General features: G+C 35.6%; 2 protein-coding genes across 2 annotated transcripts in view; one reads left to right on the forward strand and one right to left on the reverse strand.

Annotated features, from left to right (window-relative positions):
- The window catches only part of LOC123532772 (dnaJ homolog subfamily C member 17-like), an 18,067-nt gene extending 538 nt beyond the window's left edge, over positions 1-17,529 (forward strand). The window contains exons 2-10 of the mRNA XM_045314348.2: positions 4,014-4,083; positions 7,767-7,825; positions 9,056-9,143; positions 10,556-10,632; positions 12,464-12,607; positions 14,143-14,220; positions 14,579-14,659; positions 15,507-15,677; positions 16,466-17,529. Coding sequence (XP_045170283.2) covers positions 4,014-4,083; positions 7,767-7,825; positions 9,056-9,143; positions 10,556-10,632; positions 12,464-12,607; positions 14,143-14,220; positions 14,579-14,659; positions 15,507-15,677; positions 16,466-16,600 — 903 coding nt within the window. The 3' untranslated portion in view covers positions 16,601-17,529. The remainder of the gene's footprint in view (positions 1-4,013; positions 4,084-7,766; positions 7,826-9,055; positions 9,144-10,555; positions 10,633-12,463; positions 12,608-14,142; positions 14,221-14,578; positions 14,660-15,506; positions 15,678-16,465) is intronic.
- On the reverse strand, positions 17,476-25,307 carry LOC123532762 (uncharacterized). Its single transcript, XM_045314339.2, has 11 exons — positions 24,858-25,307; positions 24,034-24,241; positions 23,596-23,705; positions 23,056-23,252; positions 22,532-22,706; positions 21,877-22,048; positions 21,319-21,419; positions 20,863-21,007; positions 18,913-18,995; positions 18,044-18,203; positions 17,476-17,622 (listed from the first exon to the last, which is right to left on the reverse strand). Exons 1-11 carry the CDS (start codon positions 24,993-24,995, stop codon positions 17,522-17,524), a joined length of 1,590 nt encoding a protein of 529 aa, XP_045170274.2. The 5' UTR covers positions 24,996-25,307; the 3' UTR covers positions 17,476-17,521.
- Positions 25,308-26,412: the final 1,105 nt, after the last annotated feature.

A 26,412-nucleotide genomic window follows, 5' to 3' on the forward strand; every position in this document is an offset into this window, starting at 1 on the left:
AGTTGCAAATGAAACATAACCCGACGTTCAATAGCAGCTACGAAAGCAAACCGAGGTTGACTATAAAAACTCAGATTTCGTCTTATACGAATTCTCAATAATTCCAATAGATATAGAATAAAATTAGTGCAAAAATCGACAGCCCTGCATCTTACGTAACCTTTAGAAATTAAAAGTAGAACATGTTATCAGCAAACAATCATTATGTAGCTTGATTATTTCTTCCCCACTTGATACCTCGGCATGTGTGAACTACTGCGCATGCGCAAGGCTATCTTCATGCCCCGTTAAGACAGAAATGTTGTTTTGTAAACGCAGGTGAGTTATCATCAAAAACCCAAACATTATACAGCCTAATAAAATAGTGGTTTGTTGTAGACATGAAGAACAAACATCTTAATGGTCTAGGTAAAACAATTACATGAATAACAAAGAAATAAAGCGGATATTACATGTGTCCGGAAACTGGAAACTGTTCCTGTCTGGAAAATTGTTCCATACATGTGATCTCCCGCGCGTGAGGGTCAAAATCCTGGTTTTTGCACCTTGCCTCCCGTCTCCTGACCAAAACCATATTTCTCCCGCTTTTCAAAAAAAAAAAAATCAATTATGACTGGGTTGATAATTACCGAGGAGTGCCGAACATGTTTACACAGTAAATCAAAGTGTCACCGACTGTTGTGTATTATACATGTTTGACACACATGTAGCTGGAGGAAAGAGTTGTTTTTCACAGGTGAATTATTTATTATTTGTTTTGACATGGAGGTAGTCTCGATCTATATTACCTCCATGGGTTTGATAAGGGATTAGACAAGCAGGGACTTTTCCACCTGTCTCACGGGGCCGAATATCTGCCCATTCTGAATGCCAATTAAGCTCCATTTTTTACCAATTTGAAGCAAAAAAACTCCCAGTCATAAGAAATAATTCCCAACTGGAATGAATTTTGATTATTCAAAGAAAAATTTTGCTGGGTAATGTAGTATAGGTAGTTTGTATAACACAACTATTCTGAGGTTTCTTCAATTTATTGGACAGTACCAGTATAGTACGTGTAGAGAAAAACCTACAACATAAAACAGTAAATTCATGAACATAGAAAATATGAATTACAATACAACAATAGCAGAATGTGAAAAATACAGATTTCAAAAAAATAGATCTCTCGCGGTAAATAAGTTATCATTGCATTTAAAAAGAACAAATACTAAAGAAAATATCTTATCAGAATCGACTAGCAAAGGTACACTTATGACATAGTAAATTGTCCAAAGGTAGGACATTAAATTACTACAGTATAACAATAGTTCTAGAGTAACTTGCATTCACTCGGACAATGATTCTCAAGAATGAAGAATAGAGGGCCGTGCAATTGTTAGTTCGCGCTAAAAGTTGTTATTTGTGCATGAAGATAACTGACCAATGAAAACGTCTTCTATCTACAAAACAAGTTCAAATGCACGAGTGGACACATGACTGAACATGATAATACAAACACGGAGTACGATACAATATGATACAACGAAACACAGAGTACAAACATGATACAACGGAATACGGAGTACTGATCATCGATATACGACCTGACTATAAATAAATGACTGTGAATCCATTTATCAGTTTAAATAAAGTGAAACTTGACTTTACTACAGTAATAAAATCAATAAATAATTGTTAGAAAAACCAACCCATTACTATTTTTAGAACAGGAGTGTTATTTCCCCTTATGGAGTTACGCCATTTTCTACTAAATCGGACATATTTCATTGAAAATTGGATGAAAACACACACTCATTTATTTGATAACATCAATCTACATTATTTCGGTAAGGGTAAATACATGTTGATGCATTTCTGTTTCCTATTTTTCATGTCAAAATCATCAGTATTTTAATACGAAAGTGGGTGGGGTAAGGAATTTACATAATTGTTCAGACCAATTTAGAGCTTCGTTTTTTTTTTTTAAGTCCTCGAGTAGAATAATGTAAATGCATGTTCACCTTCATTTCAGACCTAAATTGAGACTTTGTTTCTACAAATTTAATCTGTTTAGAAAGTTTAAAGTTAGAACAAGAGGGAGCTTCTGTAAAATGGCATGCTTGACTTTTCTCAGTGACTGACTCTGAATTAAAGCTTTGCCAGTAAAAGGGGCATAATAGTCAATAGCTTTGAATGTAACAGAGATATTAGACATTATATAAAACAAAACTTTAACAAAAAAATGAAGTTAAAAAGTGGCATAACTGTCAAAATTCAAATCAAGAGTTATGAGGATTGTTTCTTCTGGTGTAGACTTATATACATTATTGTGTAGCCAAAAATGTTTGATTTTGCCTCTTAGTTATGTGTCCGCGCGCTTTATTTATGTCGATAAAAAACCTCCAGTTTTGAGACCCCAACTCCAGCTGAAAAATGGCAAACCTCCAGTTTTGGGATTCTGAACTTATCACATGTATGATGGTTCCCAACCAGTATATTATATTATAATATCTTTTGGAATTCGTAAAAAATACTCTTGAACTATTCATGTATATTTTTTATGTGTAATATATTGCTGTGCTATATTTCTTGCTTAATATTATTTGTAAATGGCCGAAGGCAAATTATTTTTGCCAATAAACTTGAAACTATATATTTAACATGTTGAGAGTAGAGTTCGTGAACTGATGTAGATATCAGTGGATCAGTTTTTTATTTTTTTTATTTAATGTCATTATGCCATTAAATTCATATTTTGAAGAATTATGTGTTTTTATTAATACTGTGGTATGAAGATTGTTAAATATGAAATAGTAACGTTATTCATATACCTGCCTTTTCCGGACTGTCCTAATGAAACCACTTTGACGTCCAAAGATCAAGTCTTTAACGGCACACAAAAGACAATGTTAACAAGAGTTAACACTTCCCATTGGTTAATTGATGAGATGTTAAAGGATTTACTATGCTATGTTTCAAACCACTAACACCAAATCAACCAGGTGTAAACATTTCTGTTGATTGTTAAATTGAATAAACCATATTTTAAATTAAATCCATAGTTACGAGTATTTAATTGTGTACAATACAATACTAAAAAACTACGCACACAAACAAACAGTATATTCTTACATCATTTTATATACATACAGGTATTAAAATATTAATACTAAATCATAGTAAATGATCTAACTCAGCAAAAGAATTTCCTAAAAAAAAGATACCTGATAAAAAAGATTCCCAAAATTCTGTTTTTAAAGTCATAATAATATTATTGTTCTCAGAAAATAAGTCAAAGTAATATTTGATCAAAACATAAAAATATTTCTGATAGGTCGAAATGTCTTGGGGTTGAAATGTCTTTGGGGTCGGAATGTCCAAGGAAATTCAATTTTGGGGTCAAAATGTCTTGAGGTCGAAATGTCTAGCATTCTTTTTTTCTAGACGTTTTTTTTTCTCCAGTGGTAATTTATTTAGGTGAGCCTTTTATGGTCTCTAATTAATAATCTAAGAGTAGGCTGACTGCAAAGAAGCAGTTCTGAAAGATGGACATAAGTAGAAATTATTCACAAATTGAAGCTGTTAATAAATTTACTTTGATATATATTAACTATAAACAAAACGCTTTTGGTTTTCCAGTATACTGTTGATAATTTTAGAAAGTGTCAAGCCATCTGGTAGCCAGACACTTAGTTGAAATTCTTGGGGTTTTCTAGACTTCCAGTTATTAAATTGTTTATAGCTTTAAAAGTATATTTCAAAGAAAATTTTGAATTATTTAAAGTATAATAATAGTTGCTTGATTACAGTTGTAGCGGTTCTCGTATTGGGGGCCTCGGTAGCTCAATTGGTAGAGCATTGGCACGGTAAGCCGAAGGTCCAAGGTTCAAGTCCCGGTCGAGGCTGCACATTTTTCCTGAGACTGTTACATAATATTTGATCTATATTTATGTGAAAAATGATGCGGCTGCATAATTATTATTTTAAAAATTGTGGTAGAAAACAGCTTTACTGTTTGCTTTTCTTTTCAGATAACAAAGTCATACAGGAAACAAGCCTTGAAATGCCATCCTGATAAGAACCCTGATAATCCAAAAGCAGGTAAGGATATTGCCCATTTAAAAAAAGGCATTTTTAGCTCAACTATTCAAAGAATAGGTGAGCTATCCTACTCGCCCCTGGCGTCGGCGTGAGCGTTAGCGTGAACATCACACAAATGTTAAAGTTTGCGTACCACCCCGAATATTTTCAAAGTCCATTGTGATATTGCTTTCATATTTTGCATACTTGTTTACCATCATGACCCCGGTCTGTAAAAAGAAGGAGGCAACTCTATCAAGCATTTTGACTGCATTATGGCCCCTTTTCGACTTAGAATAAATGTTAAAGTTTGCGTACCACCCCAAATATTTTCAAAGTCCATTGAGATATTGCTTTCATATTTTGCATACTTGTTTACCATCATGACCCCAGTCTGTAAAAAGAAGGAGGCGTATCTATCAAGCATTTTGACTGAATTATGGCCCCTTTTCGATTTAGAATAAATGATTAAGTTTGCGTACCACGCCAAATATTTTCAAAGTCCATTGAGATATTGCTTTCATATTTTGCATACTTGTTTACTATAATGGCCCCAGTCTGTAAAAAGGAGGAGGCAACTCTGTCAAGCATTTTGACTGAATTATGGCCCCTTTTTGACTTAGAATATGCTTATTGTGATGTAAAAGTTTTACTCATTGCTTATATTATACTATCAAGCACTGAGAATAGTCAAGCGGGCTGTCCACTGACAGCTGTTGTTATCAATAATCTTATCCTTAAGTTCTCAGAATTGTCAGTCATTTTTCTGTTTAATTGTTTATATGCTTCATTACTACTGAAATTTTGCTCAGCTCGGCTGTCTTGAAAGTATAGATGCTGTATTCATACATATATAATTTGCATGATATTTAACCGAAGAGCCAGTCGAAAAAATAACATTTTAAAGTCTGCTTGTAAATACTGATTCTGGATAGGGAAGATGGTCAAGGTTTTGGTATGAAGTTTTAATGGTTTAACAGTTACTCTGACAATGCATTTTGTTAAAGTATTGATTTTTAGCTCACCTGTCACAAAGTGACAAGGTGAGCTTTTGTGATCGCGCAGTGTCCGTCGTCCGTGCGTGCGTCCGTCCGTCCGTAAACTTTTGCTTGTGACCACTCTTGAGGTCACATTTTTCATGGGATCTTTATGAAAGTTGGTCAGAATGTTCATCTTGATGATATCTAGGTCAAGTTCGAAACTGGGTCATGTGCCATCAAAAACTAGGTCAGTAGGTCTAAAAATAGAAAAACCTTGTGACCTCTCTAGAGGCCATATATTTCACAAGATCTTCATGAAACTTGGTCAGAATGTTCACCTTGATGATATCTAGGTCAAGTTTGAAACTGGGTCACGTGCCGTCAAAAACTAGGTCAGTAGGTCTAAAAATAGAAAAACCTTGTGACCTCTCTAGAGGCCATATATTTCACAAGATCTTCATGAAAGTTGGTCAGAACGTTCACCTTGATAATATTTAGGTCAAGTTCGAAACTGGGTCACGTGCCATCAAAAACTAGGTCAGTAGGTCAAATAATAGAAAAACCTTGTGACCTCTCTAGAGGCCATATTTTTCATGGGATCTGTATGAAAGTTGGTCTGAATGTTCATCTTGATGATATCTAGGTCAAGTTCGAAACTGGGTCATGTGCGGTCAAAAACTAGGTCAGTAGGTCTAAAAATAGAAAAACCTTGTGACCTCTCTAGAGGCCATATATTTCATGAGATCTTCATGAAAATTGGTCAGAATGTTCACCTTGATGATATCTAGGTCAAGTTCGAAAGTGGGTCATGTGCGGTCAAAAACTAGGTCAGTAGGTCAAATAATAGAAAAACATTGTGACCTCTCTAGAGGCCATACTTTTCATGGGACAGGGCCTCCGCTGCCGATCGCAAATGTCGCCATTTGCGATAATTTTAACAATTTGGCGCTAAATTTTGCGAACTGGCGAAAATAAGTGGCGCATAGTTTTTTTCCTCGGCATTTGTTTTTTCCGTAGTGATATAAGCGGCCCAAGAATTGGTTCCCGATACACGTGTTTACCTAGGCGCTGGTAGTGAATAAGATCGATAACCAGTCTAGGCGGTGTATTTGACAATTCGACTATTGAAGTTGGTTGACACTTTGAGAAGATAATTGCGTAATAATGTGTGAATTGAAGATTAATCAGTAATCAAAACATCTGCCAGCTTGTATGTTTGACCTCTGCCGAGAATTCACCAAAATTAACGCCGATTACGGTGTACTTTATGTGTTGCGATTTTTTACAAAAAAAAGATTGTCATGTTTGTGGCATGCAGTTGTATGACTGACGAATTTTAAATAAGTGCGAAAGATACATTTAATTTGTTACTTTTTGCAAGATAATTTTTGATTCCTTAGTTTTCATAAAAGATTTTAACGATGGATCCGAAAATTAAAACACATCGGCCTCAATTTGCATCCTGGACCTGGTTAATTTCTTTGAAATTGAAATGTTCAGAAACTGGAAGATATCACTTGCTACCGTGGCTTCTTAAAAATCATTAGAAGAGTGTTCAACTCGACCTTTTAGAATAGAAAAAAATCCGAATTTTCCTTTCCGAAAATAAATGAGTCCTGAAATATTGGTAATTCTGACATGGATAGATATGATTCTTAAATTAGAGAATGATTTGTGTCATTTTTTATCCAACTACAAATTGAATTTACTTCTACAATAAACTAATGCACCTTCAAAAGTTGTTATTATTCCTAATGAAATTATTTACAATATTTTATTTCTCTATGCACACTATGACAGCCAACTAAAAGAAATAAAAGTGGCTTAGAACTTTGGCTCAAAAATGGCTCTAAAGTGGCTCCAACTTTTTCAAATTGGCGAAAAGGTTGGCGACAAGTATGAAAAACCCAGAGGAGGCCCTGATGGGATCTGTATGAAAATTGGTCTGAATGTTCATCTTGATGATATCTAGGTCAAGTTTGAAAGTGGGTCACGTGCCATCAAAAACTAGGTCAGTAGGTCAAATAATAGAAAAACCTTGTGACCTCTCTAAAGGCCATATTTTTCATGGGATCTGTATGAAAATTGGTCTGAATGTGCATCTTGATGATATCTAGTTCAAGTTCGAAACAGGGTCATGTGCGGTCAAAAACTAGGTCATTAGGTCTAAAAATAGAAAAACCTTGTGACCTCTCTAGAGACCATACTTGTGAATGGATCTCCATAAAAATTGGTCAGAATGTTCACCTTGATGATATCTAGGTCAAGTTTGAAACTGGGTCACGTGCCGTAAAAAACTAGGTCAGTAGGTCAAATAATAAAAAAAACCTTGTGGCCTCTCTAGAGGCCATACTTTTCATGGGATCTGTATGAAAGTTGGTCTGAATCTTCATCTTGATGATATCTAGGTCAAATTTGAATTTGGGTCAAATGCCGTCAAAAACTAGGTCAGTAGGTCTAAAATTATTAAAATCTTTTGACCTCTCTAGAGACCATATTTTTCAACGGATCTTCATGAAAATTAGTCAGAATTTTTATCTTGATAATATCTAGGTCAAGTTCAAAACTGGGTCACATGAGCTCAAAATCTAGGTCACTATGTCAGATAATAGAAAAAACGACGTCATACTCAAAACTGGGTCATGTGGGAAGAGGTGAGCGATTCAGGACCATCATGGTCCTCTTGTTTTTTTTGTGTTCATATACTTAATTTCAAATTTTCAGCGGAGCAGTTTCACAGATTGACACAGGCCCTTGAAATACTCACAGATGCTGCTGCAAAGGTATATATTTCTGTGTATTTATATTATAAAAAGATTATTCTAACATGACTCGAATTGATTTCCAGTTAAACAAAGAAGAAAATCAAGCTCTGTTTATTCTGCGATAAACAACGGTTGACGCGCGAGAGCATTATGACGTCAATTATGACGTCAAATTGCCGCATGACGTCCGATACATTACTCCTCGCGTAAATGAAGCCCAGTATAATATTTATTAAAATATATTAATGAGCATGTCAGAATGAAAACAATCGAGGCCTTCTTGTGATTTATCGTCTAATTTACCACGGTTCAGAGTTCAGATGCTTCAGTATTTAACCACTCGGGCTAACGCCCTCGTGGTTCAATTCCTACGCATCTGAACTCTGAACCAAGGTAAATCAGACGATAAACCACTCGAAGGCCTTGATTATTTGTTAAATAAGTCCTAGTACCACTGATACAGATTTGTAGTAGCGTTTTTATCAATTTCTTTGCTTCATCTATAAGCCTTTTTTCAAAAGTATTTCACTCGGGTAACGGCAGTCAGTATCTTAATCTACCAAGAACACAGATATACAAGTAAATGTCACCAAATGTACATGGTAGTGTGATAGTAAAGAAAGATTTGTATAGAAAAATGACTTACTTTGACATAAAAATGTAAATTTCCCTTTTAAATTACTGTTTCTTCAAAAGGATTTTGAAGATATTTCAAAATCCAGTTGATCAGTGTTATTATGTCTTCCACCACACAGTGATGTGGGAGACATATTGATTTATTCCTGTCTGTGTGTGTGTCTGTCAGTCTGTCACAAATCTTGTCCGCACTCTAAGTCGAACAGTTCTCATCCGATCTTCACCAAACTTGAACAAAATATGTTTGACAATAAGTCCTCGGCCAGGTTCGATAACTAGCCAAATCGGCCCAGGCACTTCATAATTATGGCTCTTGAATTACCGAAAATACTAATGCCAGTGATACAGGTCTTGGTGCATGGTTGACTCAGATACATAATGAAAGGCCATTTAGTCCAAAACTTACTCCAAAACTATCAAAGGTATATTTTCTGTGAGTAAACAGTATATAAAGACAGATTTACTATTCAGATGATTAGGCAGTTGTGGGAGACATGCGCTTTTCTCAAAAGCAGCTCTAGTTTTTCAATGTTTTATCTTGGTAAAGTTTAAAATATCTGACTTTGAGAAGTTTAAAGTGATGATGATTAATTTATTCTTTTGTGCTTGCAGGCTGCCTATGACAAGATACTGAAAGCCCAAAAAGCTGCATTGCTTCGACAGAAACAGTATGATTCTAAAAGAAAGAAATTTAAAGAAGGTAAGTGAGTTCTAAGAAATCAAATGGAAATAACAGTTATGAAATACATAATGCTTCTTTAACCCTTACCCTGCTAAATTTCTAAAATGGTCCATCATTCAATTTGGGCAGTGCCATTTATTATTTAAAGGGGTGTTCACTGAAAATTTACTGACTGAATAGCAAACAGTGCAGACCATGATCAGACTGCATGGATGTGCAGGCTGATCTTGGTCTGCACTGGTTGCAAAGGCAGAATCACTTGCCGCCAGCAGGCTAAAGGTTAATTCTTCCAGGAAAACTAAAATGAGACTGAACAAATTTTGATCCCTTTTTGTAATGCTCTACTGTTTTAAAGAATATTTCTGCTGTTTCTTTGGAAACACTATTTTCTGCAATAAGTAACTACTATATAATACATGTATTGTGTTTTACATCCTGTTGTTGAAATCAAAACTGTTGTGGAATTGCTTATTTAAGAAAAAATGTGCAGCAGAAGTGAGATTAATTAATGTACGAAGTATACATGCCACGGAATAATTTCACGAAGGTGAATCCCAAGTGAATTTTTATGTTTGGCTTATGTTTAAACTAATAAAAATGTTTCCACTATATCCTATTTTGATTCTAATATGTTTTATATGTAAAGCACAGTGCCATTTCATGGCCCTTATAAATAGATCAGCATGGCGTCACTCTTAGCATGTATTATTAAATATAAACATGATTCATAATAGTATACATATTATAAAATGGGAGGCAAATTTGTGTTCTAGAAAGTATCCAGTGTACATGTATATCAGTAAACATTCTTTAAAGGCTCATAATGCCTTTGTTTAAAATATGGCTGCCACATTTTCCATTATGAACATGAACTACATTAATTTCTTGTTAAATCCTATTTCTGATAATTACTTTCTTTAATATTTGTCAAAGGTCTCAATATTGCTGAATATTATACTAGAATGTTTTATTGAATCTATTGTTTTTATTACCTTCCTTTAATGTTCTAACTCTAACAGTTCATGTGCAATATTAAAAGTAGTGCTTTTCTAATCATGTAACTACACATAACATCTCTTTGGAAAGCTGTTTCATCTGTTTTTCAGATAAAAATTTAAAGCATTATGGACCTTTAACAATAAGATTTTTACTCAATGTTGTAACCAGTTAGCAGGGTATCGCTTTGCAATATAGACACAAAAGAAAAATGAATTTCATAGTTAACATGTACAATACAATGCAATACAAATTTTATTTAAAGTCGGTTCATATACATGTATGTAAACAGGAAAACATTAGCTATGTATAGCTATTTACCGACTGTGACATGTGACATTAACTTTAAAATAACTTGTAGCATGTTTTATGTATCAAATTATTGGCTCTTTGCATGATAAAATAATGCATTATATGGTGTTTATTTTTGACAGATCTGGAAGCACGTGAGAGAGCAGCTGGAGAACAGAAGGAAGATACTGCTGCTGATGCTAGAAAACTACAAGCTGAGGTATGAATCTCTAAAATAACTCTTCCTTTTTAGCTCACCTGAGCCAAAGGCTCATGGTGAGCTTTTGTGACCGCTCAATGTCCGGCGTCAGTCGTCCGTCTGTCAACATTTTCTGAAAAAATCTTCTTCTTGAAAACCACTGGGCAGAACTACACCAAACTTCCTTGTGTGGCCCCTTTCACAATTGTTCGAAGAATTGAATTCCATGCAGAACTCTGGTTGCCATGGCAACCAAAACGAAAAACTTTAAAAATCTTCTTGTCCAAAACCGCATGGCTAAGAGCCTTACTATTTGGCATGTGACATCATCTAATGGTCCTCTTTGAAGATTGTTCAAATTGTGCCCCTGGGGTGAAAAGAGGACCCGCCCCGGGAGTCACAAGTTTTACATAGACTTATATAGGAAAAAAACGTTAAAAGTTTTCTTGTCTAAAACCACAGGACCGAGGCCTTCGATAATTGGTATGTAGCATTGCCTTATGGTCCTCTACCAAAATTGTTCAAATTATAACCCTGGGGTGAAAAGAGACCCTGCCCCGGGGGGTCTCAAGTTTCACATAGACTTATATAGGAAAAATCTTCAAATTTAAAATTTTCTTGCCTGAAACTGCAAGGCTTAGGCTTTTGATATTTGGTATGTTGCATTGCCTTGTGGTCCTCTACCAAAATTGTTCAAATTATGCCCCTGGGGTGAAAAGAGGCCCTGCCCTGGGGGTTCCAAATTTAACATAGACTTATATAGGGAAAAAAATCTTCTTGTCTGAAAGTTCAAGGCCTAGGCCTTTGATATTTGGTATGTAGCATTGCCTAGTGAATCTCTAACAAGACTGTTCAAATTGTGCCCCTGGGGTGAAAAGAGGCCCCGCCCTGGGGTCACTTGTTATATGGGTTATATAGGAATAAATACTTCAAAAATTATCAGATCATATCTCCTAGACGGTTTAATTATAATTACCGGATGACCCCGGGCGATTAGGGGTCACTTGACTGTGACCTTGACCCACTTTCTTGTTTTTTAAGATACAGCCTTGAAATTTGGATGACAAGTACAGTTTTGCACACTGATCTTAAAACTGACTTTTAGTGACCATGAATTTGACCTACTGACCTACTTTCTAATATTTTAGCATCAGTTTGCCATTTTAAACATGTGGCTCATATTACTCAGGTGAGCGATTCAGGGTCATCATGACCCTTTTGTTACTGTGTCCGAGTACTTCTCATTTTTGTTGGAGGAAATATGAGGCATTGAGTTTCAGACAGCAGTTTTTTAGCACTGATCTTAGATTCTGATCGGATTGGCTTACAGCTGTGGATAACCACTCTCGATGTTTCTTGGACTTTTGTTTTGTAATTCTACAGAAGTCTGGAATAGTTGAGACAGCTGTCAGAGTCTACTCTCACTGGTATGCTACCTGTGTTCTCATGGTAGCAGTCACACACTTGGGCACTACACTGTTTCTGTTTTATTCTCTTAACCTTTACCCTGCTATATTTCTAAAATGGACTGAACCGTCATTTAATCTGGGTAGTACCACTTATTATTGAAAGGGGTGTGTACTGAAAATTTACTGACTGAATAGCGAACAGTGCAGATCATGATCAGCCTGCATGGATGTGCAGGCTGATCTTGGTCTGTACTGGTCGCAAAGGCAGAATCACTTGCCGCCAGCAGGCTAAAGGTTAATATTGATCTTGTTATTAAGCTTTTGAAATTATTATTTTATGATAAGAACATATCTGAAATTTTTTGAAGACCTCTTCTAACCAAGATGAAGAAAGTTTTCAAACACAGCAAAGAAACGATTTAGTAATTTCCTTGCATTTATAGATTGAGAGATTACGAAAAGAGGGAAACAGAATATTACAGGAGACTCAAGAACAGTTGCGTAAAGATTTAGAGGAAAAAGTTAATAAACCTTCAGATGATGGAGTGGACAGTGATGATGCAGAATCAAATACAGTCAAAATCAAGGTAGGGTTTAACAAAGAGGTTGATTAGCATAACATGCTTGTTGTCCAGGGATGTTATTATCACTATGATATGATATAATTGAGCCGTGCCATGAGAAAACCAACATAGTGGGTTTGCGATCAGCATGGATCCAGACCAGCCTGCGCATCCGCACAGTCTGATCAGGATCCATGCTGTTCGCTTTTAAAGCCTACTGCAATTAGAGAAACCGTTAGCAAACAGCATGGATCCTGAATCCATGCTGGTTGCAAACCCACTATGTTGGTTTTCTCATGGCGTGGCTCATATATAGTTCAAAGGATTTCCTTAGGGCTGTTACATTCCGATTTCAGTAAAATCTATTGGCCCTAAAGGTGGACCAGTCTAAAGATCACAACACTAAATTGGTTACATCTGTTTACATACGTTATATCATTATATGAGATACATGCATTTTACCTGATAGTATCCATGGGCAAGCATGCTTTGTGATATGAGGTTAAAATGTTTCCTTTTTCAACAACCACCCCAAGTGGATGCTTTGGTCCTTTCAGGGATCTGTAACACTATGTAAGTATTTGTGGAGTCCTTTTCTAATACTCACTTTAAACACATTATGTATTTCATACTTCAGGCTTTAAAGTATGTGTGGAGGCCTTTTCTGCTATTCACTTCAAACACACCAGTGTATTACATACTTCAGTGTTTTAAATATGTCTTAAAGTCTTTTCCGCTGCTCACTTCAAAAACAACAATATATAGCATACTCAAGTGTTGAAAATATGTGTAGAGGCCTTTTCCTCTACACACTTTAAAGACTTCAAATACACTGATATATTACATACCCCAGTATTAAAAGTGTTTGGAGGCCTTTTCATCTGCACACTTCAAACACACCCATGTATCTCACACTCCAGCATTTAAAGTATGTGTGGTGGCCTTTACCTTTTCTCACTTCAAACACACCGGTGTATTTCATACACTTATAGAAACTATTAAACTGTGATTTATTTCTTAATTACATTATTTTTAAAGGAAAAGTTTGCAGAATATTTGCCTTATAATATAGTTATATATCATGTCCAGGATTTGCAAGTAAATTAACAAGTCTGTTTTAGGTAGAACACCTGTTGTTGTGTTACTTCAGTTACATGTATGTACAGTGGTCACTCTTAACCTCCAATGTAAATGTCCATACAATTAGTAACCCAGTTTTCACAGGTAACAGGCAGCTTCTGTACATAACACACTGGTTAAGGATGAAAGACTGTCGACTTTTGTCAAGTTTAGGATTAATTTATGCTGATTTGACTGGTTATCATCTTACATGTTAAGTTTGATATAGTAAAACTTAGTGCCTGGAAATGTAATAACCAGCTTTTGAAATTTTACAGGTTCTTGAGCTGTATTTAAGTAGCCCAAATAATAGGACTTGGAAATGATTGGGATAGCTGTATGCAGGCTGTCAGCTATAAAATCAGATTGTAAAGTATGCCTGTGTGATAAGCTAAATTGTAATACTCAAAAGTTTTTGATACTGAATATTTGCATTTCAGGCTAAATGGAAAATCAAGAAAGGTGAGAACAGGGATGAAGGTTACACAAAACAGGAGTTAGAAGACATCTTTTCTAAGGTATATGATTACATTAATTAAAAAAAAGCGCACAAATATTTATTTGCTGTACTTTTTCTCAAGAAGTCTTGATTTACCTTAATCGTATAAATTATGAACTTTTTAATCAGAAAATTAGTCTTACCATTTGTGTTTGTGTCGGTTAATTGAATTATATAAACAAGATCAAATTGCAATACAAAGCAACAGTCAGTTGTTGGGTTGTTCCCCCTTGATATTTCATACTGTAAGAATCTAAAAAGTAGAACAGTCTATCTTGTGAAACTTGTTCATGTCAGGCTGAGATCTTTATCCTCTGACAATAGATAAAACTTCCTTCTGTGAAATTATGAAAATGAACATTTTGGTGTTGTTTCAGTATGGGGAAGTTTTGAACATTGTGGTGTCGGTAAAGAAATCAGGAACTGCCATAATAGAATATTCTTCACCTTACACTGCTGTAAGTATCAATGTAGTCTGTTTTAAAAAAAACAACACTAACTTACCTAGGAGATAAATGTGGAAAATATTAAAAACATAAAAATTTTGCACTAAATGGTTATGTTTGTAGATGTTGAATCATAACCATCTGGCTTGCAGAAGGTTGACACGTGTGGCCTGTTAGAAAGATTTTTATGCCCCCGGCATCTACTGATGCGGGAGGCATATAGTGATTGTCCTGTCCATTCGTCCTTCCATACAAGGTTAACCAAATGGGACCATTTCGACTAGCATCAATACCCCTTACTAGAATGACTTGATACTAATGCAGATGTAACCTGTGACCATTCCTCATCTTTAGACATCACCTGACCTCAGTTTGACCGTTTTGGACTTAGGTTGCTTTGTATCGACAAGGATGCCACCGGGGGCATCAAACGTTTATTGAATGCAGCTTCTTGTTTTTAAACTACAGTTAATGTTTATTGTGAATGTGTACTGCTACATAATTATGTTGTTTTGCAATTGTTTTTTTACATTAGCACAAGTTTGAAACATCCCTACCCATAATTCCCAGATTTACAAACAGTTCCATTTTTTGTCATTTTGAAAATACCAGAAATAGAAAATTCTGTGGGAAGTACTCAAAGGGTGTCTTTCAGTAGAAAGAACTGAAAGAAGCTTTTTCTGTTGAAAGAACTAAAATTAGGTTTGACCATCAGATAGGCAGCACCTAATTTGATATAATTTCTAATCTGTGACAAAAATCTGTCTACTTCTTTCTGGTATTTTCAAAAATATTTGCTTATGGAATTAATCAAATGAATCTGTATTTCATTTGTCCCATTCTCTGTCTTCTTTCACAGGATATGGCTGTAATGAATGTTAAAGGAAAGGAAGATTTTCCTCTGACTTTGTCATGGTTGTCAGGGCAACCACCAGAAGACAGACTCTGTAACCATGGTAATCAGGAAACAGATGACAGACAAAAAGCTGCATCAGACACAAGTGCTCATTCTTTCTCAGCTCCAAGTCAGGTGTGTATGAGGGGGTTACAATGAGTTTATCTCAAATTTATACAGGTTTGGAGGCATAAACGAGCACATTGTAGATTGTATCGAGCCTCAATGGCCCATTGTTTGTCACTTTCTTAGAACCACTTGCTCATCACTACTGTTGGTTTGGCCAATGTGAGGAGTAGATTTCGTTCATACGAGCAGGTCTATCCAGTTGGTTTGCTGATGGTTGTCAGTTGTATCCTGCTACCTGCAATCCTGATAAACCCCAGAGATGCACCTTGGCTTTTCGCCCTCCATTAAAACTAGAATTGTTATAATGTGATACTAGGTTTCAGTCTTTTAGTAGTTCTGTTTGTTTGATAAAGCAGAAGTCATGGCACACGGTAACCTGTATGCTAACTGATAAAACTAGCAACATAATTGTCTTTCTAAAAGTTAAATGTACAACGTAATAACAAAATTGTAGACTTGATAAGTAATTTTATATGATGTCATAAAACCTGCTTTAGGGTTCTCTTGTATTAGAGGCAAATATCTCAAATATAAGCACACAATTATCATGTTGTCTAGTGAGGACCAGATAAGGCAATATCTTAAGAACTTATACTTGATATATAGTTTCGATTCGTTTTGGATAAACAAATTTACCCCTAGGTGTTTCTATTGATTAAAAAAAACATCAATAGTTTCTGGAACTCAGCAAATTTATCTAGCTTCTAGCTTTCCAGTGTTTTGAGTTTAAATGTGTTATTGTAAGGTTTATGTTCTTTATACCATCACTATTATTTATACATTTTTTCCTGTAGAACTATCAATTCAGTGGTTTTGGGGCAGCTGACAGTAAAGACTTTGAGAGTGTAGTATTAATGAAGATGAGGCAAGCAGAAGAACGAAAAAGATTGATAGAACAAATGGAAAAAGAAGATGAAGAAAATGGATGAACATTTATATATATTAAAATCTGTGATTTTATGCTTACTTTTAACTTGATGTTTACCTCAGAAGTCAAAGAAATAGGAAGCCTGAATAGTTATGAAAGATTTGTATGAACACAAAAATACGAAGGAATTTGGTCAAAGTATGAATACATTACTGGGTAATTTTCTTTTTAAAAGTGATTTGTCTAGGTAAAAGTATATAGCTATGAATACTAGGTATGCAGGGATGATATGAATACGTAATGTATAGCTTGAAATGTTTTAACATAAAGAAAACTGATTAAAAAACTTAATAACATATTGATACAGTGGAAGTATGCATGCCGAAAGGAAGTGAATTAAATACAAGTTCTGTTTTGATTTCTGACATTAAGAAAGATGAAAAATGTGACATTACTTAAAAGAGTGAGATAACAATCAGGGTAGGAATTAACATTAACTTGTTGAAACATAAATACAGATTGTGTTGTATAAAGTTGATAAATACCAATACTGATTTTGGTGGAAAATTTATAAATAGTCCGTTTATACAAAGTTTGATGAACTGTATAATATACATATATAGAAAGATTTAATTTATCTTTTTAACTGGTGTATTGAATGAAGGTGTTTATACAGGTTCCAAGGTTATAAAAGGTGAGTTTGGAGAGCAGTCTTAGAATGCAGCCTTGCCATTGGTCAATTTCAAGACTGAGCTCAGTCAACTAGTCAGGTGCTGGAGTTTTGTGACTGGTCTCTAAAACTTTGTTTTATAACCTTTGACCCTGACCCTTGTGTTTTATATATACACCTGTTTATTTATGCTGAAGTGCATTATTGCCACCTTTGCATCTTTGGAAGAACTAAATTAGGATTCATTTACTTTGTAAAACATCATATCATTGATCATATTAATTTATTTTGAAAAATACAGAAATGCCAGTGTCAAAGAAGTTTTCTTCTCAGTATTTTACCACTAGGAGATCTGGGTAATTCCTTCACAATATGGACTCCACCTCTCAGCTGTTTGTATGGAGCTACTTGAGCTGCAAATTATACAGTTAAAACATTTCAGTAAAACCTTTCCAATATAAAACCTGTTCAGTAATACAGAGAAATTAAGATGATGAAGACTCTTTTAACAGCTCTGAATTGTATAAAATAATCATTGTTAAATGTAAAACACTTATTGCATGCCCGTTGTGACATGGAAGTCTGGGCTTTAACATGATTTTGACAATTTGCTTTAAAAATTAGTTTAGTTTGTCTGCAAAATGCTGAAAATAACATAAAGAAAATCATAATGTAACTTCAGTTGGCTACAAGAATGTTTCAAGCCCAGCTACATGCCTAGATTAAAAAAGATATCTGACAATATATAGATAATATAAGATGTAAAAGATACTCTCATCTTCAGAGAGGAACTTGTGCATGATGTATGATGTAGGTACAGAAATATGAACTTACAATTCACAAAATTTACAAGGTCAGATTCCTGTATAGTTTTATTGCACACAACATATGCTGTAGGTAGGTGACCATCTACACCATGTGGTACTCCCACTACGGCTGCATCCTCCACACTGTCATGGGATAACAGGATAGATTCAAGATAGGCTGGAGCAATCTGTAAATATTTCAATTAGTTTTACATGATTCTATTTCTATGTTGAATAGAACATAGCATGTTTAGCTCTTATAGTGAATTTCCACATCCTGTCATAGAGTTCAACTTAGTATTTACATTAACTTTGGATTAGATTAACCTTTAGCCTGCTAGTGGCAAGTGATTCTGCCTTGACGACCAGTACAGACCATGGTCAGCCTGCACATCTGTTCGCTTTTCAGTCAGTAAATTTTCAGTGAACACCTCTTCGAATATTAAATGGTATTACCCAAACTGAATGATGGACAAGTCCATTTCAGAAATTTAGCAGGCTAAGGGTTAATTAAAGATTCACAATGTTCACAGTTAAAAACTGTCGGGTTTACACAATTTACACTGATAAAGGAGCATTTTGAAAGCTGGTGGAGTTGGAGGTTGGGTTTAGCAACCTGCCATCGATATATTTTGAGGCCACAGATTGTGTATTTGAAGGTAGGGCAGGTGGTGGAGGTCAGGCTTCAAAGCATATCTTTCTCACTTTCAAATTGGGTCACGCTGCCCGTATGTCTTTCTATTATCTTACATACACTTGTAATATTTATTTTGAAATAACAGTTTTGCAGATCAATATAAAATTATGTGTTGTATTTTTAAGCATGGTACATGTATATTGAGCATCAGTTGAAAACTTCTGGTGTGTTACCTTGATCTTGGAATTTTGTTCGCCTACCTGATATCCCTTGTATTTTATGATTTCTTTAAGTCGGTCCACAACAAAATAGTGTCCATCTTTGTCAAAATAACCAATGTCACCTAATAATTTGGGAGAAATTTTCATAAATTTTAACAGTGAATTTTGTTTTAAAAGACTAAAATTACATTGGGTTATTTCTCTGGATTTTTTTTGTAATTTCTAGCTTTTAATGCAATTTGCCCTTTACATTCGACAGGTATGAGCTTTAACGCTGCTGTAGGCAGAAAAGCTCAACAAGTATAAAGACATTTCTTGAGATTTTGACTGAGCATTAACTAGTTCCTCATCTGATTCCAGTTTCATAAACAAACTTACCTTTTGAATTGAACCAAAGAGCTATGCAATATGTATATATTACTAGTTTTGCAAAAGAACCAAACTTGAGATTTGGAGAAACCTGACTATGATACAAAGGATTTTTAGCTCACCTGTCGCGAAGTGACAAGGTGAGCTATTGTGACCGCTTGATGTCCGTTGTGCGTCAACAATTTGTAAAAAAATCTTCTTGAAAACCACTGGGCAGAATTACACCAAAATTCACAGGAATGATCCTTGGGTGGCCCCCTTTCAAAATTGTTCAAAGAATTGAATTCCATGGAGAACTCTGGCAACCGAAAGGAAAAACTTTAAAAATCTTCTTCTCAAAAACCAGAAGCCTAGAGCTTAGATATTAGGTGTGAAGCATTGCCTAGTGTACCTCTACCAAATTTGTTCAAACCATGACCCCGGGGTCAAAATTGACCCCTCCCCAGGGGTCACTTGATTTTACATAGGAAAATCTTAAAAAATCTTATTCTCAAAAAGCAGAAGACCTAGAGCTTAGATATTTGACATGTAGCATTGCCTAGTGGACCTCTACTAAAGTTGTTCAAATCATGACCTCCGGGTCAAAATTGACCCCACCCCAGGGGTCACTTGATTTTACATAGGAAAATCTTAAAAAATCTTCTCAAAAACCAGAAGCCCCAAGTTTAGATATATGGTGTGAAGCATTGCATAGTGGACCTCTACCAAGTTTGTTCAAATCATGACCCCGAGGTCAAAATTGACCCGCCCCAGTGGTTACTTGATTGTACATAGGAAAATCTTAAAAAATCTTCTTCTCAAAAAGCATAAGCCCTGGAGCTTAGATATTTGACTTGTAGCATTGCCTAGTGGACCTCTACTAAAGTTGTTCAAATCATGACCCCGGGGTCAAAATTGACCCTGCCCCAGGGGTCACTTGATTTTACATAGAAAATCTTCAAAAAATTTCTAAAAATAAACCAAAAGGCCTAGAGCTTAGATATTTCACATGTAGCATGGCCTAGTGGACCTCTACAACATTTTTCAAATCATAACCCCCGGGGTCAAAATTGACCCCATCCCAGGGGTCACTTGATTTTACATATGAAAGTCTTCAAAAATTTTCTAAAAATAAACCAGGATGCCTAGATCTTAGATATTTGACTTGTAACATTGCCTTGTAGACTTCTACAAAATTTGTTCAAATCATGACACCCGGGGTCAAATTGGCTCCGCCCCATGGGGTTACTTGATTGTACATAGAAAAATCTTCAAAATTTTCTAAAAAAAAAAACCAGAAGGCCTAGAGCTTGGATATTTGACATGTAGCATTGCCTAGTGGACCTCTACAAAATTTGTTCAAATCTTGACCCCCCCCCTCCCAGGGTCAAATTGACCCAGCCCCAGGGTTACTTGATTGTGCATAGGGAAATCTTCATAAATTTGCTAAAAATAAACCAGAAGGCCTAGATCTTTAAGCTTTAGCTAAGAAATTTGTTCAAGCAAGCAACTCTACTCAGGTGAGCGATATAGGGCCATCATGGCCCTCTTGTTATTTGTTTCAACATATGCTTTCATATATTTAAAAACTTTGGTTAAATTATTACAGGTCTAATGCCTCACCTTACATAAAAGGTCTACCTGTTCTCATCCATCCATCTTCATTGATGGTTTCTCCAGTTGCTTCTGTATTGTTCAAGTAGCCTTTCATTATCTGTGGGCCTCGAACCCATATCTCCCCATGCTGGTCCACGTCGAGGTCACACCCTGTCTCTATGTCAACTATCTAAGTGTATAGATATCATTATGAAATAAGAAAGACGTCCCTTTTCCCCAGTTTACAAAACTCTTGCAGGCTAAGCAGTGTGTTGTGCTTTGTAGCAGTACATGATTTGTGCTTATATACTAGTACATCTACTCGAGTTTATGCAAGTTTAGTTCTAAATTCTTAAGATCTAATGCAAACCAATATGAAATGCTGTGAGTATAGCATTAAACGTTTTTTTGTGTAATGCCATTTTCAGTGTAATTCCTCAGATCTGACGGTTAAATTTTAAAGTCTGTTTTACTATGTAGCATTCTGTGTTAGATATCTACCTTGCTCTCTGTGTTGGGTATTGGTATACCAATGGAACCATATTTCCAACCATCCGATGGTGTTGTGTGTGTGGCAGGACTTGCTTCTGACATACCATAACCTACAGCAACAATATCCATGAAACCTTTTCCAGAGTGGTTGTGATTAAAGTGTTGGCCACTCAACCCGGAGGTCGTGGGTTCGAGTCCCACACTTTGGTCAAGACCATACTTTGATGACTCCAGTGCTTTTTTTACTAAGAAACTCAAGAGTGATCAAAAGAGCCTTTAAGCACAGTCAAGTTAAAATTAACTGGTGTAAACAAACGGTTGAGATTCTCTTGGCTACCAGAAACAATGAACTGCCAATTTGTATTGATCCTAAATTTTTATGTCCAATGATTTGTCTGTATTTGTTTTTAAATGTTCCACGTTTGTGAGTTGATCTACTTCGTCAAAATCGTAGATGTCTATTTTGAGCAAATTTGTGTTCATATACCAAAAATACAGACTATTTATAGAGAATGTACATGTCTTCTATACTGCACATGTCTTTTATACCACATATGTCTTTTATACCTTGTCTGATGCCTTTTAGATTAAGTCTTGTCACCATTTGCATGGTGAGGTCAGCTCCCAGAGGTGCCGCCCCAGAATACGGTGTTGTCCAGTGTGAGAGGTCGAAGTTGTTCACTAAAGGGTCGTTAGCAAGGAAATTCACAACTGGCGGAGCTATTAGCGAAAATGTAATCTGAAAAGTATAAAGCACAACCGTTACCGGTAAAGTGTTCTTTGCGGTGGAAGTAAATAATTCAAGAAATACTGAAGCCATACTTTAAATATTGACAGCGATATAATATATAGTATATGACCGTCAAGCCATGTAAAATGTTACAAAATCTACTAATGTACTTCGAGTTGCAAAATCGGGTAAAATATGAAATGAACGGCGCAAAAAGTGGATAACTGCGTTAACATTTAGAAACTATCAACTAATTTTGGGGCTGAGTTGACGAATTATTATTTGCATAAATTATACCACACCGTTAATTTTCTTTTATATTTTGCACATGTTTACTCGGTTGTAAAGTACTTGCTGACAGAACGGCGCACATACATTACATAGTGTTTTCCAAGAGTCTATTTATTTCCCTTTACATGTAACTTTTTAAGTGATGCAGTGAAATTAAGTTGTTTGTTTATCAGAAAACAAAAACAAAGACATTAGGAGTACCTTGTATTTCTGTAATGCAGAAAGAAAAGCCTCTGGTTGAAATCGAGGCAAAGTCACCACTGTTGCACCTTGGCTTAATGGGTTCAGCATCCCGATAACCAGACCAGCGATATGTACCATAGGAAGGGCGGACAGGGAGCTATTACCATCCTCGAATGGCAAAAACAATGGATGGCTGCAAGAAGTAAGTATTATTTGTTTTATATTCTTCAAAAAGTGTGCTCAAATAGGGAAATGTCTATCAATATGCAGGGAGGCACTACAACTATTTGGTTTGAGTGAAACCAGCACATTACACCTGAAGTAGAACATAAAATATATTTTACTTTGCTGCTCCTTGCTTAAAAAGACCTGCAAAGTTTAGTTGAAGTTTTACTGTTTTCTGAGATGACAAATGACGAACGAATTTTATACATGCACTAGTGATGAAAATATGTTTAGAATTTTCAACAGAATGTTTTCATTTTGTTACATAGTCTCGCTATTTTTTTTTTTAAAAAAGACGTATATATTTTGTGTACAACCTTAATGCGGCTAATTCTGCTACAATATTTCTATGTGTGAGTTGAACACCTTTCGGTAGCCCAGTGGTCCCGCTGCTGAATGGTATAAGTGCCACATCAGATTCAGGTTCGATCTTCGGTAGATCGACGTCCGGTGCTACTCTCTTTAGATCATCAAATGACAAACAATTGTTGTGGTTGCCAAACACAATCACTTGCTGAAAATGGAGATGTAAGTGGCAATTTATCGCGATATCATTTAGTAAAATTTACGCTAGCAGACCAAACGTGTTGAATGAAGTGATACTCAAACTTTACATTTATGTATGAATCTTCGGCATGATATTTGCGGAAACGGGATTTTTTTTGCGCCAAACATGTATTTGATACACGCATGACATGTAAGTGATGAAACTCGAACTTGGATACTTTTGACTTCTCTAGATATCCTAGCTACAGTACCCTTTAAACAAAGATCAATATGGTATGTAGTTAGAGAGAGAAAAACAACCCGTGTGTAAAATCGTATTAGTTTAGAAACGTTCGCACACATAGACGTACTTGTATCAAGTTAGGACTTGAATTCTGGACTTGTAGTGCCTTGTCCGCACATTCCTCCGTTGTAAATAGCAGACGAGACTGTGTATCCTTGACTTGCAGTAATAATTCACCTGAAAACAAAAATCGACGCGCTTGAATTATAGAATTTCCCGTTGGTGTTGGGACAGGGCGTTTGGCTCTTCTCCTGTGGTTGTGGGTTTGAGTTTTTACGAAACCGGATCTACTGCGGTCTCCGCGATCCCCTATAAGTCGCAAGCACTGAAACATTCATCAAGCATAGGTAAAGGAAGTATAGGGAAACCAGAATTATGTAAATATTTTTTTAAAAAATTGTTGAAGCTTGTAGCAGAATTTTTTTTACAGAAATTAATACTTTAAAGAAGAAGTATTTTAATACGCGGTTTGCTCGGCTTTTAATTTTTTTTTGCGCCACAATACCTGATGTAAGCTGAGAGTTGGCAATGGTTAAAGCTGCTCCTAATGCCGTCACGCTACAGAAAACATGCGCAAACTCCGGGGCGTTAGTCCCGCATAAACACGCCACATCCCCGTGCTTCAAGCCCAGGGAACCAAGATTGTTAGTCACGTGATTTACTTCTTCATAAAGTTGATTAAATGATACAGTCCTGTTGCTAGTTCCATCTATCTGGAATAATACAATTGTGTTTAAGCTGTAGACAATTATAGTTGATTGGGGGTTAATTAAAAAAATGAAGAGATTTGTTCAATAATAAACACGTCTCTAACAAGGCATTATCTACTTACGTAGAAAAAAAATATATTTAGGACAAAGTTTGACGTTCGTGACACTCAAGTTTATAATTAACACATAGTCTAAAGATCCACCACGACCTATTCTCGTACAACGCAAGAAATATCATAAACTGTATTAGTTAATGAAACAGAACAAAAAAATCAACAACACTTCATCGAGAAAAATAGGAATCGAGTGGCAAAACGAATGCGTGAGAATTTAATTTGTATGCGATGGTGTGCTGGCCTCCAGATCTTATGACAACAACAACAAAAAATAAATAAAGAAAACATTTTAGATATCAGGAAATTATTGCTATATTTCTTAAGAAGGCGTTGAAACTAAGTTACTGACAGATTATATGTTATAGAAACACATGAGAATTAGTTATCGAAACCTCATTTTAGCCAATATCTAGAGTCCAGTCCCTTTAAGATACATTCAATGAATTTTGTATGTTCTTCATTTATAAGTATACAACCCTTGTATTAAAAATACCAAAACTTACAAGCGCCGTCTTTTCCCCGTGTTTTCCCAATCCTCTGAAGATATATTCTGTCACTGAACTGTCCGGGATTCGAACCTTGTGTTTAGATGCATGATAAGCCCGGCATATCAAAGTACCTAAAACATGTTTCAGTTTCATAATGTAGTTTCTATAAATTTAATAGAGACTATTATATATAGAGAAATATTTATTTTATCATATGGTAGTTTTCCCTTATCATATACAGACACATGAGAACCAGGCATAAGGCGACAAACACGATAAATTGTTACATCAACTTATTCCGGATTTTTGAGCGTTCGATTTCTATTTCAGTTTCTAATTTTCTTTATATCCTGTCGTATTTCACATTATATCCTTTTTCACCAGTTATCTCCTTCAGTCATCATAATGTATTTTGTCGGATCGATTGTCATAAAGTATAATTATGTCCTTTAATGAAAAGTGAACTTGTTTACCACAGTGGCCACGCTCTACAAAGCATTTTGCAACGCTTCTTGAGCAAATCAAAGTGAAATGTATTTACAACACCTATGACAAGCCGTTTGCACACTAATTACTAAAACCTATGTTCTCAACGGAGAAACCCGGGTTCAGACGCAGAACCTAGTTCTTAACTCAGATCACATGTTTCTCTGAGATCATAATTATGCTGTTATAATTATATCATGGTGTATACCCATAACGGATCCCTCTCTGTAGAAAATGAGAAAACGGATCCCTCTCTGTGCGCGCACAGGACACTCTCTGTGCTAAACAATGAACTCCAACGTCAGTCAGCTCGGAAAATCAAATTTTTCGTCCTAAACACATTTTTGTGCATAAAAACATATGGCCCACGGAATGGCGTAGCTATATACCATTGCTTTTTTATTGTTACATTTGTTTTATCAGTTGACACAAGTCCAAACGAAGATGGAATATAGCCGGAGGTACTGGCTTGGATGAACATAGTGATGTTTATGAAACTTATATACGACTTTCGTTGAATATAGCAAATATCTAGTACCTTAGATGAGAAGCCGTTGATCCTATCTTATTTGTAAATACACAATATGTGGATATTTTCATCATATTTCCTTAAAAACGCTCTACTTTTGAGTTCGTTAATGCACGGGATCCCTCTCAGTCGGCTCAGTTTTGCCTCACAGGATCCCTCTTGACTCTACACACGGCACGGGAACCCTCTCGGACACAATTATTTTTCTATCGGCACAGGTGCCTTCTCAATTTACCTTCAATGTTAGAGTTATGAAATGGTGTTCGTATTTAAAAGCAAAACAATAATTATAGGTTATTAGCTATGCACAAGTTTTGCAGCGGAAATAGATAGTACGACTATAGGAGAGCAATATTCTTCCGCTAAAGAACGATCGAGTGCATTATTTACCGATGCAAAGATGATAACCTTTTTACTACATACGCATACAATGTAATGTAACTGCACTATATTTTTTTTTCAATAGTCTGAATAAGATTGACAATACTGAACTAAATAAAAAAAGTTAATGCCACGCATCCGAAATGAAAGCCAGGCGTCAATGTATGTGAGTGA

Source organism: Mercenaria mercenaria, chromosome 1, assembly GCF_021730395.1.
Source record: "Mercenaria mercenaria strain notata chromosome 1, MADL_Memer_1, whole genome shotgun sequence".
Lineage (NCBI taxonomy): Eukaryota > Metazoa > Mollusca > Bivalvia > Venerida > Veneridae > Mercenaria > Mercenaria mercenaria.

Excerpts from the sequence above, each read along its gene's own strand:
- LOC123532762 (XM_045314339.2), bottom strand. The coding sequence starts at position 24,995 with ATGAAACTGAAACATGTTTTAGGTACTTTGATATGCCGGGCTTATCAT. Across the intron at positions 22,707-23,055 it reads GCAGAATTAGCCGCATTAAG|CCATCCATTGTTTTTGCCAT; the intron begins GTTGTACACAAA and ends TACTTCTTGCAG. Across the intron at positions 21,008-21,318 it reads TACCCAACACAGAGAGCAAG|ATAGTTGACATAGAGACAGG; the intron begins GTAGATATCTAA and ends CTATACACTTAG.